This window comes from Parambassis ranga, chromosome 22 (assembly GCF_900634625.1).
Source record: "Parambassis ranga chromosome 22, fParRan2.1, whole genome shotgun sequence".
Classification (NCBI taxonomy): Eukaryota; Metazoa; Chordata; class Actinopteri; family Ambassidae; genus Parambassis; species Parambassis ranga.
The window spans coordinates 14,785,783-14,802,521 of NC_041042.1; the positions used below are offsets into that span (position 1 = coordinate 14,785,783).

The 16,739-nt window shown below is 44.0% G+C and overlaps 1 protein-coding gene across 2 annotated transcripts in view; it reads right to left on the reverse strand.

Moving 5' to 3' along the window:
• Window positions 1-676: 676 nt before the first annotated feature.
• Window positions 677-16,739, reverse strand: part of sptb (spectrin, beta, erythrocytic) — a 29,911-nt gene continuing 13,848 nt past the window's right edge. For both annotated transcript variants that reach the window (XM_028395868.1, XM_028395869.1), the window contains 31 exons: window positions 16,587-16,702; window positions 16,375-16,487; window positions 16,106-16,293; window positions 15,647-15,764; window positions 14,994-15,152; window positions 14,607-14,909; window positions 14,379-14,529; window positions 13,421-14,291; window positions 13,203-13,340; window positions 12,337-13,096; window positions 11,919-12,121; window positions 10,279-10,369; window positions 9,771-9,917; window positions 9,422-9,688; window positions 8,879-9,094; window positions 8,246-8,335; window positions 7,841-8,131; window positions 7,543-7,673; window positions 7,216-7,420; window positions 6,917-7,140; window positions 6,492-6,642; window positions 5,780-6,024; window positions 5,175-5,313; window positions 4,722-4,806; window positions 4,429-4,625; window positions 4,259-4,320; window positions 4,103-4,163; window positions 3,781-4,022; window positions 3,538-3,711; window positions 2,700-2,742; window positions 677-2,288 (listed from right to left, as the gene is read on the reverse strand). In XM_028395868.1, the coding sequence (XP_028251669.1) occupies window positions 2,088-2,288; window positions 2,700-2,742; window positions 3,538-3,711; window positions 3,781-4,022; window positions 4,103-4,163; window positions 4,259-4,320; window positions 4,429-4,625; window positions 4,722-4,806; window positions 5,175-5,313; window positions 5,780-6,024; window positions 6,492-6,642; window positions 6,917-7,140; window positions 7,216-7,420; window positions 7,543-7,673; window positions 7,841-8,131; window positions 8,246-8,335; window positions 8,879-9,094; window positions 9,422-9,688; window positions 9,771-9,917; window positions 10,279-10,369; window positions 11,919-12,121; window positions 12,337-13,096; window positions 13,203-13,340; window positions 13,421-14,291; window positions 14,379-14,529; window positions 14,607-14,909; window positions 14,994-15,152; window positions 15,647-15,764; window positions 16,106-16,293; window positions 16,375-16,487; window positions 16,587-16,702 (6,382 nt within the window). In that variant the 3' untranslated portion in view covers window positions 677-2,087. The remainder of the gene's footprint in view (window positions 2,289-2,699; window positions 2,743-3,537; window positions 3,712-3,780; window positions 4,023-4,102; window positions 4,164-4,258; window positions 4,321-4,428; window positions 4,626-4,721; window positions 4,807-5,174; window positions 5,314-5,779; window positions 6,025-6,491; window positions 6,643-6,916; window positions 7,141-7,215; window positions 7,421-7,542; window positions 7,674-7,840; window positions 8,132-8,245; window positions 8,336-8,878; window positions 9,095-9,421; window positions 9,689-9,770; window positions 9,918-10,278; window positions 10,370-11,918; window positions 12,122-12,336; window positions 13,097-13,202; window positions 13,341-13,420; window positions 14,292-14,378; window positions 14,530-14,606; window positions 14,910-14,993; window positions 15,153-15,646; window positions 15,765-16,105; window positions 16,294-16,374; window positions 16,488-16,586; window positions 16,703-16,739) is intronic.

The following is a 16,739-nucleotide window of genomic DNA, read 5'->3' on the forward strand; positions in this document are numbered from 1 at the left end:
CCTTTTATTGGATGTACCTAAATAATCTTGCTCATCATGGTGCAACCTCGAGCTGAACGGTCTCACTCATCCTTCTGTAGCTAACTTTTTTTCATTGAGGTCACTTGAGTTGAATCATGGTTCGGGGTCAGAGCCCTCAGTAACAAGGCAAGGCGGCAGTGTGAGAGTGTGCGGGCAACAAATTATATTCTAATAAATGCAACTCCGTACTGTTCCCTGTCTGCATGCGTTAGTTAAATTGTCTGGTTCTCTAGTGGTTTTATTGTTGACATTAATAAATATCTTTATAATTTCTTCCTTTACATTCATATAAAGACACATTCCCTCAGCTCCATACTGCTACCGTCTGATCTGTGCCTTAGCTTAGAGAGCATGCCTGGTCCTGTTGTGTGGTTTGGAGAAGCAGTCAGCTGATCCTCAGATTGTCCTCCACTTTGTCTTGACACTAAACACTGAATTTACATTTCAACATTAAGTAATTCAAATCTCTAATGTGAGTCCAGAAGGGTGTTTCATTGAGCAATGCTTATTTCAGCAGTTGTTTTTTACAGAGTGGCCTGCAGGAGATTCATGTTTTGTGTCTGGTTGTGGTTTGAGAGCTCCTCTTCTGTGTTATTGCCTCTCTTTAAACTGAGTTTTCAAGTTTAAAGCCACTTCTGACTCAATCTTCTGGCACTGTTGGGGTTTCTGAGTCCTGCTTTTGGAACTTGACATGTCTTCTTACAAAGCTGCTCTATCTAAATGATAGAATACTGTTTTGGAACTTAAAATTCTGCTGTATTTGTTTATTTGTTTGAACACATGCCTGGGACATTTGTAGATTGTCCTCACAGTTGCCATCTTTCCTGCTTAATTACTTTTCTCCATGGCTGTATTATTACAATAAGTAGCTTTTACTGTTCAGAAGTCACTTCTGAAGAATTTACTGTATCAGTCTCTAAGATCTCTTTGTCGACACCCGTGGCTGTAAGCTGTAATTGCATGTGTGTGTTTTTTGATTCACGTGGATGTTTTTGCAGAGGAGTGTTGCCACAGACATTCCTCAGTTTGAGATGTTTGGTGCTTGCATGCTTCTGCATTTATGTATGGTTAATACCACTCTGTGGCTGCAAACATTGCAGTTTTACATTGTTTTGGTCAGTACGTTAGAGCTACCTCCATGAACCACCCCTCAGGCATTTCACATGCGTCACTACAAGCCAAAGCCGAAGACAAATAGGTCAAGTCGCTTGACGTTTCAAGATAATCACAATAGCACCATGTCAAACGTAAAATATACTTCATGCATCTGCAGATATATTCTGTATATGTCTATGACTAGATATGAAAGTAGGAGTTTAATACAAGTGTTGATTATATTTCAATACTGCCTGATTGTGGTGGCTGCTCGTACGCTGTTTAAAACCTTGACAGTCGAACCCTTCACAGTGCACTGAGCGTTCAGTTTGCTTAAACTACAGTTACACTCTGAGTGTGTCTGTGTGTGTGTGCACTCTACACCGCTGCACTGTGGTTTACGCATCTGCAAATCTTAACGCTGCATTGACGAAGCTTTTTAAAATTCACTCTTGACAGCCTCCAAATTCAAACAGCACAGTATTACAGTTCACAACCATTTTATAAGGCAGATGAATTAAAGTACTCTTCAGTACTCTGATAGTCACCCTATGTTCATTACAGGCCTTCGTATCGTATGTATCTATATCAAAGCATGCCTTAATAAAGAAACCAAATGCGGCTAAATGAACGAAAATAAATAAAGTTTTACAAACATTCTTTGGTTGAGTGTGAAAGGAGCATTCCTGTGCTTTAATTTAATGCTATGAATTTGGCATTTGTTAAAAAGAACACAAAGAAAAAAGTGGACCTTTTTTTTGGTAGTCATACATCAGCATAAATACAGGCAAAAGAGTGTCAGCGTTTAAACTAAACTACAATATTTCTGTCAACTCTCACAAAATAATATAAAAAAAATCTAGTGATAAAAAGCTTGCTCTGACTGATTGTACACAAATACTTCTTTCTCTTTTCAGGTTGCCTAGGCAACGCCCCTCCTCCCTCCTTATTGGCCTTCCCATCGCTTGCTTTCACTTCTTCTTGGCAAAGCGACTGAACTTCTTCTCCTTGTCTTTCTTGGCAGAGCTGGGCTCAGGGAGGGTAGCTGCTGAGGAGGAGGAGGGGGGAGGGGGCAGGCTGTGTGTTTTGGCCCCTGAGGGCCCCGACGCCTCCTCCGCTGCCAAGGGCTGAACGGCCTTCTCCATGGCCTGGCTCCAGCGTTGGAGCTCCTCCTGAAAATGAAACACACACACACACAGTTACAAAGGAGAGTCCAACTCCAGAGGGGCAGTGTATGTTTTATGCCTGGCAGCCCTGTTTATGAAGGAGTAGAGGTGGTCGGGCTTTAGCTATAAAACAAGGTGTTTGTGAGGGTTGAATGTGGATGAAAACAAACTCACTCTCAGCACTATTATTTTGTAAAGCTTAACAATCCCCGCAGGGTGAAATCTCTCGCTAGCTGTTGGCGATTCGGAAGGAAATATTAATAACCTCATTTATGTTGGCTTCTTTCATAAATAACCTCTCCAAACTACTTAGACATGCCCTGCAATGTCAAACTGAAGCGGCTCATAAAATGAAACTTTGTAGTGTAGCTGCTGTGTGCTGCATTGGGTCAGGGTGTTGTGATCCATAAAACTCACCTCGTCTTTACACTGGAACAAGTATTCGCTGCCATCGCCAAGCCTGGGAGAGGAAAAGACGTTTAAATCATTGAGCTCATACATATATATATACAATTACTAAGACTAATCTTCCCTAAAATATGTTTATTAATCAACATTTAGTATGACATTCTGGCAAATATCACAGCTTAGTAAACACATTTTGTTTTTGTGACATTTAAAAAACAGTCTTTCTGTCTTCAAATGTCATTAAAATATCATTTTTCCACAGGAAATGCTGAGGACATAACCACATATTGTTTCTAATGAAGTCTTTGTTTCACTTTCTTACACTTACTGTGTAATTAGTAGAATCCATTCTTCTCTCTTCCAATGTAGTGTGCATTTTTAATCTCTTCTTACCCGCTGCTCTTTTTATTTTAAATATATATTTTGTGAGATTTGTTTGGTAAGATGCTATCATTGTTTTTTCTTTCAGAGGTAGATGAGAAGCTTGTCACACATTAAAAAAAAATATATATATATATATATATATATATATATATATATATATATATATATATATATATATATATATATATATATATATATATAAGGCTCCAATCAGAATGGGTTTAGCCGAGCAGGTTTCTCAGGTGGGAGCAATTCTCTGCTGGTTGCTTAGAAACTCCAAAAAAGTCACTGCTGCTGTCAAACACTGATAATCAGCTGTCTTTTTATAGCAGCTTTTAGCACCTTTCCAGCACAACATGCAGCTCTAGGTGCTTTACAAAATAAAGAAGAAAATTCACCCCATCTTCTCATCTAACACTGGTTGCTATGTAAGGATACAGATGAGAAGATGGATGGTTTTTACCGTAGTTTGGCGACGTGCTTCTTCTTCTTGTAGTTGGTGAGGATCTCCCAGGATGCACTGCTGAGGGACAGGGGGTCCTCGCCGTGGAACGTCACTGCATGGCCGAAGCTTTTGGCATCCTTATAGACTGCTAGCTGACCAGGCTTCAGCACGCAGTACAAGGTGTTCCATGATCTGACAGAGACAGAAGGTAAGTAATGTTTTCATGTTTATGAACTGCAAAGATCCTTTTTCTATAATCACCTGTTTGAAGCCTTCTTTCCAGTGCCATCCACGTCATGTTTGCGGCCCAGCATGCCCTCCAGCAGCACTGTCTGGGCTCTGAGGGCCTCCGCAGGCATGGTGGCGGCCCTTTCCGACTCTTTCGGTGTTACCGCTGAGACGGTGGACTCCATCTCCAGAGAGGCGCTCTCTCTCATTTCTGGCAGTGTGGAATCAGCAGTCGTCACCTGCAGCAGGCCTGAACTGGGCTTCGCTGTGTCAGACTGAAGGCAGAAACCGACAGAGGAATGAAACAACATGCTGGAACAGCGGCGGAGCAGAGGACAGGAGCAGAGTCACTAACCAGAGTCGGGTCCTGAATAGTGTCGAGCTGTGAGGTTTCTCCAAAGCCAGTGTCTTCTCTCCTGAAGGAAGGACAGCAGCATGAAGGAAGCAGCAGGTAAAGAGGTGTGTAATCCCCCCAAAAACCAGCACTGTTCTAAGGCTAGTGTGTGTTTACCTGCTGTCTGAGGGTTCTTCTGCAGTGAACTGCTCCACCTGCTTCCCGAACAACAACTCCATCTACAACACAGCAGTTACATTAAATCTTTTTTTGATCCATTGTAAATACAAATTGCTACCGTTAATGACAAAATGTTATTTAAAGGTCTAGTAACTTTTTCTTTATACCATAGTGAGGCGCTCCAGCGCGGAAAAGCGCTCCTCCCAGGTGGCGGTGGATTTCTCGAAGGCCTCGTGCCTCTTCAGGAGCTTCTCCACCTCGTCCACAGTGTGACCCAAGTCTCTACTGACGATGTACGGCTCCTGAGCGATGAGCCAGGCCTCCGCCACAGAGGCGTCCCGTGCAAACTGACACACCTCCAGCACTGCATGGAACGGGGAGTGGTTTTAAGGAACAACAGTGCTCATACATACAGTAGTATCTGTATTTTGAGGTTGAAGGTAAGTGTCGTTTTACTCACACAGCCGCAGCCAGTCCCATCTGTCGTCCCACTTAAACAGCATCTCCTTCCTTTTCTCTATCAGCTGCACCAGCTTCTCTTTGATCTGACACAGACAGTTAAACAGTCATAGTTACATATCAGCATTATTAAACAACCCAGCCCCAAGACTGGCTATTATCCTCTAAGAATTTGTATTGTGAAGTAATTAACCGTACGTTAAATTCAGGCCGGGGTCAATTGCTCATTTAAATTCTTTTGGCTTTTCCATTTCTAATTAGTGTTTGCTTTACAGCCTCCCTGATGAATATAAGATGAGTGGATTTTTTTTCCCCTCACCAACCAATCCAATTGGTTCCATTGTGCCAGACAAGAACAATCACTCCCAGAAAAGTAATTAAATCTAATGAAAGCAGCAATTTGAGGGCCCAGCTGAGGATGAAAGGAAAGCCGTCTTCGTTGCCGAAGCCTCACCTCTGCAGAGTCTCGATGCTTGCGTGTCAGCAGGGCCTTGGCGAGATCTATGCAGCCGGTGAATTTGGCCTCCCTGGCCTCGATCTCTGAGCGGATCCCCTGGTGGTACTTCTGCAGGAGCTCCACAGATGAGACGTCCCTAATGCAGGGGTGGGAAGGAGGATGTGAAGTGATGACAGGTAATGGCATGAAGTTTAACTACATCTGTTGGTGAGAAATGGAACTGCACTCATAACAATATTTTTCTACTGTCTAATCTTCTACACCACCCAGTGTTCTTCCTCTTTACCTTTAAAATTATTGTTATATTTAATTATGTGCAGTCCGAAAAAAATGTGTGTGTCTACAAAAACACTTTTGACCCTTAAAGGTAACACTTAATCTGTTAATAATTTGAGTGTACATTATCTTTGCATTATCCTACCACAAAAGAATTAACCTTCAATATATTTGTGGACTAGTGAGTCTAAATTGTGGAACTGACATCCTGATGATTTTTTTGTGTACATTTTCTATTGTAAAAAAAACAAGAAGGAAAGCAGCCTCATTTATATGCTGTGTTGCTGTTTCACTGAATGAATATCTGACATGCTGCCTTTGCTCACCTGGGTTTCTCCTGTGTCTCTATCTGCTGGATGATGCTCTCCATCCAAGCCATCAGGTCTCGCACCATGGTGAAGAAGCGGAACTTCTCCGCCGTGTCCACCAGTTGTGCCCTGCGGCCGTCACAGGCGTCCAGCAGCCCCTTCCAGGCCTCCACCACTTCCTTCTCTGTGGCCTGGATGGCGTCTGCTCTGTCGCCAGCATACTGGGCATGAAGCCTTGAAGCTGTTTCCTGGAACTGTTGGACCTGGAGGACGGAAGATGATGAGTCGCATAGAAAAGTAATTTTCTTTATTGTAACTCTTTATCACCTCATTTAGGAAGGCATATAACACAGCACAGTTTCATCCAGCTTCAGGCACATCAGCTGGATGACCCCCTCAGATATAAAATACAGCCCTTTGAAATGTTATTTTTGAACGCTTGGCCGAAAGCAAATCAACCAAAAAAGAAAAGAAAAGAAAATTAACTAAAATTTCAAAGAGCTGTATTTTGCAAATGTTTACAGTGACAGACCAAGCATTCTGGATTTCTCCATAATATTGATAGATGTAAGTCAGTGCATTTTTTGAAAAATATCTGAGGGGGTCATCCAGCTGATGTGCCTGAAGCTGGATAATTTCACAGGGAATGACCTTATATGAATCATCAAAGTTTGCTTCTTGCCTGCTGTGCTCCCTCAGTGTATTAAGGGCTGATCCCTTGGTGTTGTACCTGTTTGCCCAGAGCAGTGATGTCTCTCTCAAATGCAGCATGCATTCTGTGGAAGGACTCCGCCTTGCTGAAGTCCTCTCCCACGTCCTCAGGAAGCTCCTTCTGCTTCTCGTGGATCTGAGCCACCAGCTCCTTTCCATCATCGAAGTACCTTAGAGAAAAGTGATCGATCTCTTCAGCTCTGTGTTCATCACCATCACATTTACCACCCTGCCTACTTTATTAGATACAGTCATCATGTTCATGTTGTTTAATTTACACTTCCATCGTATCCAGATGTTCTTTGTTTTGATGTCATTAGTCAGGATCATTCTGGCTTACTTGTGTTACATTTCAGGATTAGACAAGGAATCTTAATGGCATCAGTTCAGATAATTGGACATCTCTGTGCTCATAGAGTGGTACATCAATACTGTTTTCCTTACTTGAGCAGTTCGTAAGATGCAGTGAGGAGCTGAGCGCGAGTGTCGATGAGCTCCAGCAGATCAGCCCAGCTCTCATTAATGCCGTCCTTCCACTCAGCCATGGTGGCCGCCTCCGTGTGACCGGCTTCGATCAGCTCGTCTATCGTCTGGTTGACCATGTCCACTCGCTCCTGACCCACCATCCCTGTCTCCCGCGCAAATTCTCTGAATTTATCCCTGAGGAGCTAAAGAAGAAAAAGAATAAGGGGTTGTCTCTTTTTATGTAATATATAACAGTTGCATTTTAGTGTGTGTAATACCGTGACGTGGTCTAGGTCCTGGCCCATCTCCTGAGAGGTAGCTACCACATCCCTCTCTGCGATCCATTGTTCCAGGTCCTCCACCTCCCGGCTCAGCAGAAAGTGATGGTAGGTGTGATCCAGCTTCTTCCTGCGGTCCTCTGCCAGCTCCTTCAAGCTTGCGTACTGCTTATCCACCTGGCCCTGCCGCCTGATGATCTCCTCACTGCACAGAAGGTAATGATAAAGGACGGAGGAAAATTAGAAATGTGTCGAGGAGATGTGATTTAGGTTTCCTCTAGATGAAGCATGTGATTAGGATACATGTGAAATGATCAAACCACAAACCCGTCAGGGTGGTCCTCTGCAAACATCTTCTGAGCACGGTCAGCCAGCTTCTGAACAGAATCAGCGTAGTCATCCACCGCCTGTTTAAGGATCATGTGGCGCTTCAGCATCAGCATGGCACTTTGTTCATCCTGGAGAGAGAAAAGGAGGATAAAGATAAAGCAAACATAAAAAGTGTGTCACCCAAGTATGTAATCATGTTAGTGCCTGCAGTGCCACTTGAGGCGCTGCGCCTCGTTTTGATGAATATAATAACAACAATAATGTTTTTAATTTATTAGCATTCGAGGCAACTCACCTTGGCTTTCTCATCTGCAATCATGTAGAGCTCCTGCTCCCCTATCCAGGCTTCGGCCTCGTCTGCATCATTGTAGTACTGCTGGGCCACGTTGGAGCCGTTCAGCCTCTCACGGCGCTTGGCCATCTCATCCTGCAGCCGGGCCCAGGCCTCCTCCAGCTCCTTCATCTGATCCGTGATCTTGTCTGCCTCCGGTCTGCCTTCCACGCTGGCAGCAGCTGCCATCCTCCTTCCTCGCTCCAGCACTTCATCAACACGAGGCTGGTGGCCCTCGATCTCCCTCTGTAATGTCTGATGGACAGAAAGAAGACGGTAAGTGTACTGCATCACACCAAAACCAAACCATATTCTGGCACCTCACAGAAGTAAATTCACTGTGCAAAGTAATCGATAAATGTGACCCACCTGGTTTTTCTTTCGCAGCATTTGCACAGTTTGAAGATTGTGGCCATGCTCCTGTGACATTGCCAGGGGCATCCTCTCTTCAATCCAGAGCTGAGAGAGAGAAGGACGGATAGAAAAAAAGAAAAAGCAGATGGTGACGGTAAGGACATCAAAAAAAATCAGAATCTGATTTATAGACCTCTGATGTAGAGCAAATAGAAAAAAATGTCCACGACCACCTCAATTATAAGGAGGTTTCACCCTTTGACACTATGTTTCCAACACCTTGAAAAGTAAAAATCCTTTCTTAAGCTCACTCCATCACCTGACTAAAGTGGATTTACTCAGTGAAACCAATAAGGGATTAAAGCTTTTACCCAGATTCACCTGAAGAGTCAATTTCATGGAGAGAGCAGCTGGTCTTATTATCTTGCATGCTAAGTGTACATAGTGTAATTGAAATCTTTATTTTCAAATGATTAACTTTTAATCATTTTTGGAGAAAAAAAACACCTTGAAGTTCAAGCTTTAATATTAAGTTATCATCCTGTCATTCAAAAGCCACCATTCTTCACCCCTTCTTCTAATTTTGGGCTATCAATCACTTTGAGAACAGGGAGTTTCAACAGTTCATTTGTCGTCTGAAATACTCACAAGCTCATCAGCCAGGTCTCTGTAGAACTGATGCACAGCTTTGGCGGCCTCAAACTTGCCCTTGCGCTCAGCCAGCGGTGTGAGGAGCTGCTGGAAGTGCGTCTGCAGGGCCTGCTGCTCCGCCTCCAGCTCCGGCTGGTCTCCGCCGTGTTTTGTGATGGCCTCCTGGAGCTCGTCAAGCTCCCGCGAACGGTCACGGACCTGATTCTCTATCATCTGGAGCAGAGAAACGTGGTTAGAGAAAAAGATGAATAGCCTTTCAAAAGCTTCATCAGGATGTAGAGGAGGGTAAATCTCCCCATAGTGTGGGGCTTACGGTGTGTAAGCTCATGTAAATTTTTAAATTCATACAAATCAATCAAATCAGCAATTTAGTATGACTTCTGTTTTGGTATTTTTCATGTTTGTTATATTCAGATGCCAACACACAGATGCTCACTTCCTCAAAGTTAATCCTGACAAAGCTCATAAGCTAAAGCTACACGATGAGCTCCTATTAACAGCTTATAAAGCATTCAGGGTATATGTGTCTGAGACGCAGACCTGGTGTTGTTTGAGCCGAATGTTGGCGTTCGTCAGGTCTTTAACCTCCTCATCTGTGCTCTGTAACTGCTGCTGCAGCTTGTCCAGCCACTTCTTAATGTCAGCCAGGCTCTGGTCAAAAAGCTCGGAGCGGTTGGCATCAAACAGCAGCCGGGCCTTCTCTTGCGTCGTGAACTCTAGTTTGTCCCACAGTTCGTGGAGTTGAGCCAGGCGCTCCTTCACAATGGGCTCAAACTCGGGCTTGGACTCCATGAGCTCCTGACCCTCCTGTACACACAAAAACCACAGAATGTTTGGAAAATGCAGTTTGAGATTTCTTGATTTTAAAGGTTAGTACACCTTTACTGACCTGGTCTACATTGTTAAGCCAGTCCTTGTTGGAGGCCAGCTCAGCCATGAAGGCCTGATGTTTGAGCCACTTGCTGTGGAGGTTCCTGGCCTCATCGTACGATGTGTCCTGTGCTGTCAGCATCTTCTCATTGATCCACACTGTCAGCTGATGGACAGGGAAAGGACAGATCATTGAGCATTAGCAAAGTACATGGAAGACCCATGCAAGAAGGGCTACAATACATTACAAAGTCATCCTAACATCAACATTTTAAGTTTGTAAAATGGAGGTGACTTTACAGAGGAGGATTTACATCTTTATCTTTTGGAATTGGAGCCAATTAGCCAAAGGAGACCCCTATACTAAAAGAGCAAGATTTTGCAAGTTAGTGTTATTGTGCTTTAATAAATACAGCAGAATTAACTACAACAATCCAGAGATAATGATAGGAAAAATAAGTGTGTAAGTGACAGAAAAAAATGAATGTTTCATCATTACATAAACATTAAACTGACAGTGAACTCACATCCTGAGTGTTTTGCAGGAAGTGCTGCAGGTCACGGTTATCTCGGAGCTTTCCAGACACCTCCTCGGCTCTTCTGTTATTCTTGTTGTGCCTGAAGATTAAACACAAGCCGAAGGAAATACATTTTCAGACTGAGAAAATCACTCCTTTTCCTTTTAACAAATCCAAAGAAAACAAGATGCAGAATACATGTGAGCAGGCGCACGTGAAGATATTTTTGAAGGTGGGTTAGAGTTACGAAGGTAGCAGAGTTGTGGTTCTGTTTGTCGTATTCGGCTCCCCTAGTTCCCCTAGTTCTAACCCAAACCCTAATGGTGAGGCGTAGAGACTCAGGTGAACACAAAAGCTGAGAAATTTCATGAAAAAATACTGCAGAATTATGGAAAAATACAAGGTTGAATTGGCACTAAAGTCTGAATTTTTTTAAAATGTTGCATTTAAAAAAAAAAAAAAAATCACTACAAAAAATCCATAAATTCCACAGCAGGTATTCCACTGTATTATTGTCAAAGAAGGTCTCCTCTATCACCACAGTGAGTTTCATGAAAAAATACTGCACAATTATGGAGAAATGGAAGGTTGAATTGGCACTAAAATCTGAATTTTTGATAAATTTTGCATTTCTTAAAAAATCACTATAACAAATCCATAAGCTCTGCAGCAGGTATTTCACTGTATTATTGTTAAATAAGGTGTCCTCTGTTACCACAGTGAGTTTCATGAAAACATACTGCAGAATTATGGAGAAATGGAAGGTCGAATTGGCACTAAAATCTGAATTTTTGAGAAATTCTGCATTTTTTAAAAAAATCCATAATCTCCACAGCAGATATTTCACTGTATTATTGTTAAAGAAGGTGTCCTCTATTACCACAGTGAGTTTTATGAATAAATACTGCAGAAGTATGGAGAAATGGAAGGTCGAATTGGCACCAAAATCAGAATTTTTGAGAAATTCTGCATTTTTAAAAAAAAATTATAAAAAATCTACTAAAACTCCGCGGCAGATATTTCACTGTATTATTATTAAAGAAGGTCTCCTCTATTACCACTATTATGGAGAAATTGAAGGTTGAATTGGCACCAAAATTCTACTTTTTGAGAAATTTTGCATTTTTTAAAAAATCCATAAACTCTGCAGCAGATATTTCCCTGTATTACTGTTAAAGAAGGTCTCCTCTATTACCACAGTATTCACTATTACTAAAATGGAAGGTTGAATTGGCACTAACCCTAGTTGTAACCCTAACCCTTGGTTTTACCCTAGCCCTAAACCTAATTGCAGAGCTAGGATTAGCATTTCGGCTGTTGTGAGGCGTAAAGCTCTAAGAAGAATAGTTCCCACTTACAGTTCAATATCCATAATTGCAGTTGCCTGTCTACCAAGCTGAACTGTGGAAGTTAAAGGTAGCTGGTTCTCAGAGCTTTCAATGGCTTCTTGTTGGTAATACTGATACATAGATAAGAAATGAGAAAACACCCAATAACTCTGAATGAACAGCTTTTCCTACATAAGCTCACAGCCTGCACTGCCACCTCAAAGTGAAATTTGGAAGGACAAACATAAAATTATAGGTAGCTATCTCTCAATTCTAATGTGGAAGCCATTAAAAGATTCTTTCACTGATGATTTCACTGACCTGTCCTGAATTGACTCCATTTTCTCCTGGATTTTCCCAGAGTAGAGGTTGTTGCTGTCCATCAGCCGCTGTCCGCCCTGCAGAGCGCCATCTATCTTGTCCTCGTTGGCCTCCATAGTGCTCACAAAGTCTTCGTGTTTCTTCAAAGCCTTCTCTGCACCGTCCAGAGTGTCAGGCTTGTCTATGTGGGCCAAGGTGTACTCCTGCAACAAAAAACTCATTTTCAAACAAGAAGAAAACACAGAAACAGACAGAAAGGTTTGGAAACACACAACCAGCTATGTGTATGACAAGCATGTGGTGTGGGAAGTGCTGCATTCTTCCTAACCACATTCTTTTACCTACAGCATCTCTAACCACTCATAAAACAAGTGATCCATGACAAGCTTGCACACAGCGTCATATGCATATCCAGTACCTGGTTGTTGAGGATGCCCTCCACAGCTTTACTGTCCCTCATAAACTGTTGGAAGCCCAGGCCCTGCTCCAGAAAGTTCTTGCGACTGTCCCACATTTTCTGGAGTTCATACCAGCCACGGTCCATGCCCTTCAGCCTCTGGTCCAGCTGCTGGTATTGAGGATCCTCCTCCTGACCCTGGGTGACCTGAGCACCGGTGTCCCTCACACGATGATAGTCTTCTTCGTGATTGTTAATGTCTTCACGCACAGCATCGTGTAGGCTGAGCTGCTCCTCAGCCTCTGGCAGAGAGGCGGGCATTTCCTCTGATGCCACAGCTTTCTGGGTCTTGAAAAGCCAGGACTGGAAGTCATCCATATCTTGGAGGAAGTTCTGTAACTTGCTGACTTCACCTAAAGAATCCTCCCTGTCCTTCAGGGTCTTTCTGAGCGCATCCCAGGCTGCTTCCAGGTCTCCTCTGCGAGCCAAGATATCAGCTGCGTTCTCCGGATGGTCTCGGGCCAGCTGGTCGGCCTCTTGCCTCAGGAAAATAAGCTTGGCCTCGATGGCGGCTAAATCTCTCTCGATGCCAAACAGTTTCCTCTGGATGGTCATGACAGCTGCCAGGTCATTGCCCAAGTCCTGTGTGGACTCGATCACCCGTGTCTTGTCTTTGATCCAGGCCTCTGTCTCGTCACACTCCAACCCATAATTATGCAGACTAACAGCAGAGTCTACTTTCCTCTTCTTCTCCTCCACCATAGCTTTAAAGGCCTCCCACCTGGAAAAAAACATTATTTATTAGAGGTATTTTTTACTTAATTTGATGCAATCTGTAAAATAAAGCATGGCCACAGGTTAATACAGGCACCTATTTATATTTGTACCTCTTATTCAGTCTCGTCTGACAATCTTTGACCTCTTTGGTGCGCGGGTGTCTGCTGTCCTCAAGCTGTTTCACAGCTTTGTTGACGTCATCTACTCTCGACTGAACATTTGCCATATCTTGAGCTAAAATGCTTAACCTGCAAAGAAGAAAGAAACGTGAGAAAATCTCTTTTTTTCTGTTAATTGCAGACTTGCATTATAACATCATTTGGTCTACCTGTTCTCTACAACTTCCAGATCCTCCAGCTTCTCAGGCACCTCTAAGCCCACCAACCACGTCTCCTTCTGGCCCATCCAGAGCTCACATGCGTCTGTCTCACTGAAGATGGTGTAAAGAGCCATGGTGTCATCCAGCTTCTTCTTCCTCAGGTCAGCCAAAGACATCAGCTCCATGTATAGGTCCTTGATGTCTTTCAGGCGTCTCTGGATATCAGGCGTGTTCTGCAGCTCCTCTGGCAGTGCGTTGGCCTGTTTGGACAGAGCGTCAATGGTGGCTCCGTTCTTTATTGTTTCATTTTTCAGGTTGTTGTGCTTTTTCAGTAGCCGCTGCGTGGTGTACTCGTCGTGGCCCACATCGTCGCTGGTCATCTGTCTCTTGGCGTCCAGCAGCCAGGCTTTGAGTTCATCAGCATCTCCCTGAAACTGGAAGAATGTCTGGGTATCCTTGAGGTTCTGTTTTCGAAACGCCGCCAGTTCTTCCAGCTGCTGCCACTGCCTCCGGATATCATCCATGCACTCTTGAATCTTCGGGGACCCAAAGTGCTTGGCCTGGACCATCTTATCCCCCTCAGCCAAGACCTGCTCGAGGTTAGCGCGGCGGGCTCCAAGCTCGTCCTCGAAGGCGCTGTGTTTGCTCTGAAGCACTAGCACGCTCGTCAGGTCCTTGCCATAATCTAGAGAGGAGAAAATTTGTTCCTTCTCCCTGATCCAGCTCTCCAGCTCCGCCACCTCCCACAGGAAGTTCCAGAAGCGACGAGACTGCTCCAAGCGAGCTCTTCGCTGGGCAGCCAGAGCGCAAAGCTCCTGGTAGCACAGCTCCAGGTGCTGCACCCTGTCCCGGATCACCTGGGGATCACACGGCTTATAGGCTGGAGAAGAGAATGAACGACAGAATAATTAGTTCCACGTTTCATTTCCTTTGCTTGTTGTTGTTCACAGTAAAATCAGTTACTTACTGTCTCCATTGGCAAACTTAAGAGCAGCAGCGCTAGCGTTCTGTACCCTCTCTGTCTGTGACGCAATGTCACTCTCCACCAGAGCATGTTTTTGCAACAAGTCTTCAACTTCCAGTAAATGCTTCCCAAAGTCAGGGGACAGCAGCCGAGCCTGAGGAGAGGAGGGAGCAGTTTGATCAGCGTAATCAGTAAGTGATAGTCAGCATACAGTGCTCCCCTGGGCTGTACCTTCATGTCATCCATCCAGCTGATGATGTACAGCATTTCCTGGAAGATCCTCTGCAGGGTCACGTTCTTATCCAGACGCCCCCTTCGAGCCTTCAGCAGCTCCTGCAAGTAGTCCCAAAGGCGCAGGATGTTGTCTTTGCGTACGTCTATCCGTTTGGCATCATGGTAACGCTCAGACTCCAACACCTTTGAGATGTCCACCAAGGCCTGAACACGTTCCTCATAAGCGGCAATGTCAGTCTCAATGGCGTCATGCTTCTTTTTTGCTGCTTCTACAGCCGGCAGGTCGTAACCAAAGTTATCCTAAAGAGAGGAGCATATTTTGTGGAATCACTTTCCTTATATATGTATCTTGTTGTGCAACACAGCTGTTGTTTTTAAGTTTACCTGAGCCACTAGTCTCTGGTTCTCTAGGAGCCAGGTCTCCCTCATGGCAGCCTTCCTGTCGAACCTTCTTGCCATCTGTTCCAGCTTCTCCTGTCTGATGAGTTCGTCTCTCAAGACGCGCTCCCGCTCATGCTCCGCCCTCTCCAGACGCTCCCAGGCCTGCACACACACACACACACACAGATGCATCATGAGTGTTTGGAGTCTTCACTACATGGTTGTCAAAATATTTCAAACTCTAGTATCTTTCTTCTAAGAATCAGAGGTCTGTTTTTGTTCTCTGTTTGAACATCATCTGAAAAGGTCTCAGTGGGAAATAAATCCCACTCCACGCTGTGTTGGTAACATCTCCTCCATTTTCAGACACAGAGCAGCGTGGGGCTTTTGGTGCACGCTGTGCAGTCTGACATTTGTTTTCTTCAAGAAATAGCTTTTATCGTATAGTTTAGTAAATTACTCTACAACATCAGCAGCGTAATTCAATTCATTTGTTGTTTAATTGTTGCCTCTGGCTTGTACGGCGCTAAATGAGTGAGTTTTGTCCATCTGTATGCCTCAGTTCTAAACCCCAGACATTTGCAGTTGTGAGGTTACAGCTACAGAGATTTTCTTTATTAAAACATGATCCTGTTCTGCTCTGCTTTATATCTCACCCTGTTGATGTCTGCCACCAGGGCGCCCTCTTTAGGTGTGTAAACCCTCTGGTTGTTGGCTCTCATTCGACTCTGAATGGTGAACAGCAGCACCTCGAGGTTGCCTTTCTCCTGGAACCTGAGAGAGACAAACAAGTTTCACTTCAGAGGCTGCTTTACAAGTCAAATCAGAAGCATGGACTGTGCTAAAATGGAAGATGCCAGAAATATAAGAATTGATCTTTACAACACAATAAAAAGAGATTAGATTAGATCAGCAGCAGTCGATGTGTGCTTTGCAACAGCTGGAAACAAGAAATTCTGTATCAATTACAAAATGACCCTGTGCCTCATGAAAATGTTATTTTGCAATAAAATATCATGGAAACATATGAGTGTGTTGCAAATTGTGTGTCTAATATAAATCAGTTTGACTGTGAGGACAGTGAAAAGAGGTAAGAGTGCACAGGTGTGACTCACTTTGGCGGCTTCTCCACAGTGCGGTAGGTGTTGAAGGCCTGAAGCTGCTGCTGGACTCCTGTCAGAGAGTTGGCAAGTTTCCGGTTGTTTAGCACGATGATCGTCTGCTCGATCCACGTAAGCAGGTCTGACGCCAGAGTCTCGTACTTATCAATCATCTTCTCTGTCTCAATGGCGTTATCCAGAACCTGAGGAAGAAGGAGGAGGGTGAGGTTAAACCACGAGGCAGGCTTAACAAACAACATGTGGATGTCATCTTTCCATCTTACCTTTCCAACTCTTTTACCCTCAACGGCGAGCTGCTTCATCTTCGAGAAGTAGTGGTAAAATGCCACGACGTACGTGATGATGGACTTCTCATCTGGGTTCTCTGTGAACACATCTATAAAACAGAGCAGCACACAAATCAGTCACTGGTCCTGAGGCTTTTTTTTCCACCAGGCTTCAACCTCATAAACATTTAGCCTTTGTCATCACTTGCCTTCTGGATCTAACAGCTTGGTTACACCGAGCTTCTGCTCAGCCACATTGAAGGCGTTCTGGAGGTTGTGGGTCGGGTTAGATCTCTTCAAACTGTTATAGTCCACCAGATCTGGCCTGTGAGGAAAAATATGGAGAAAGTATGAGAGCAAAA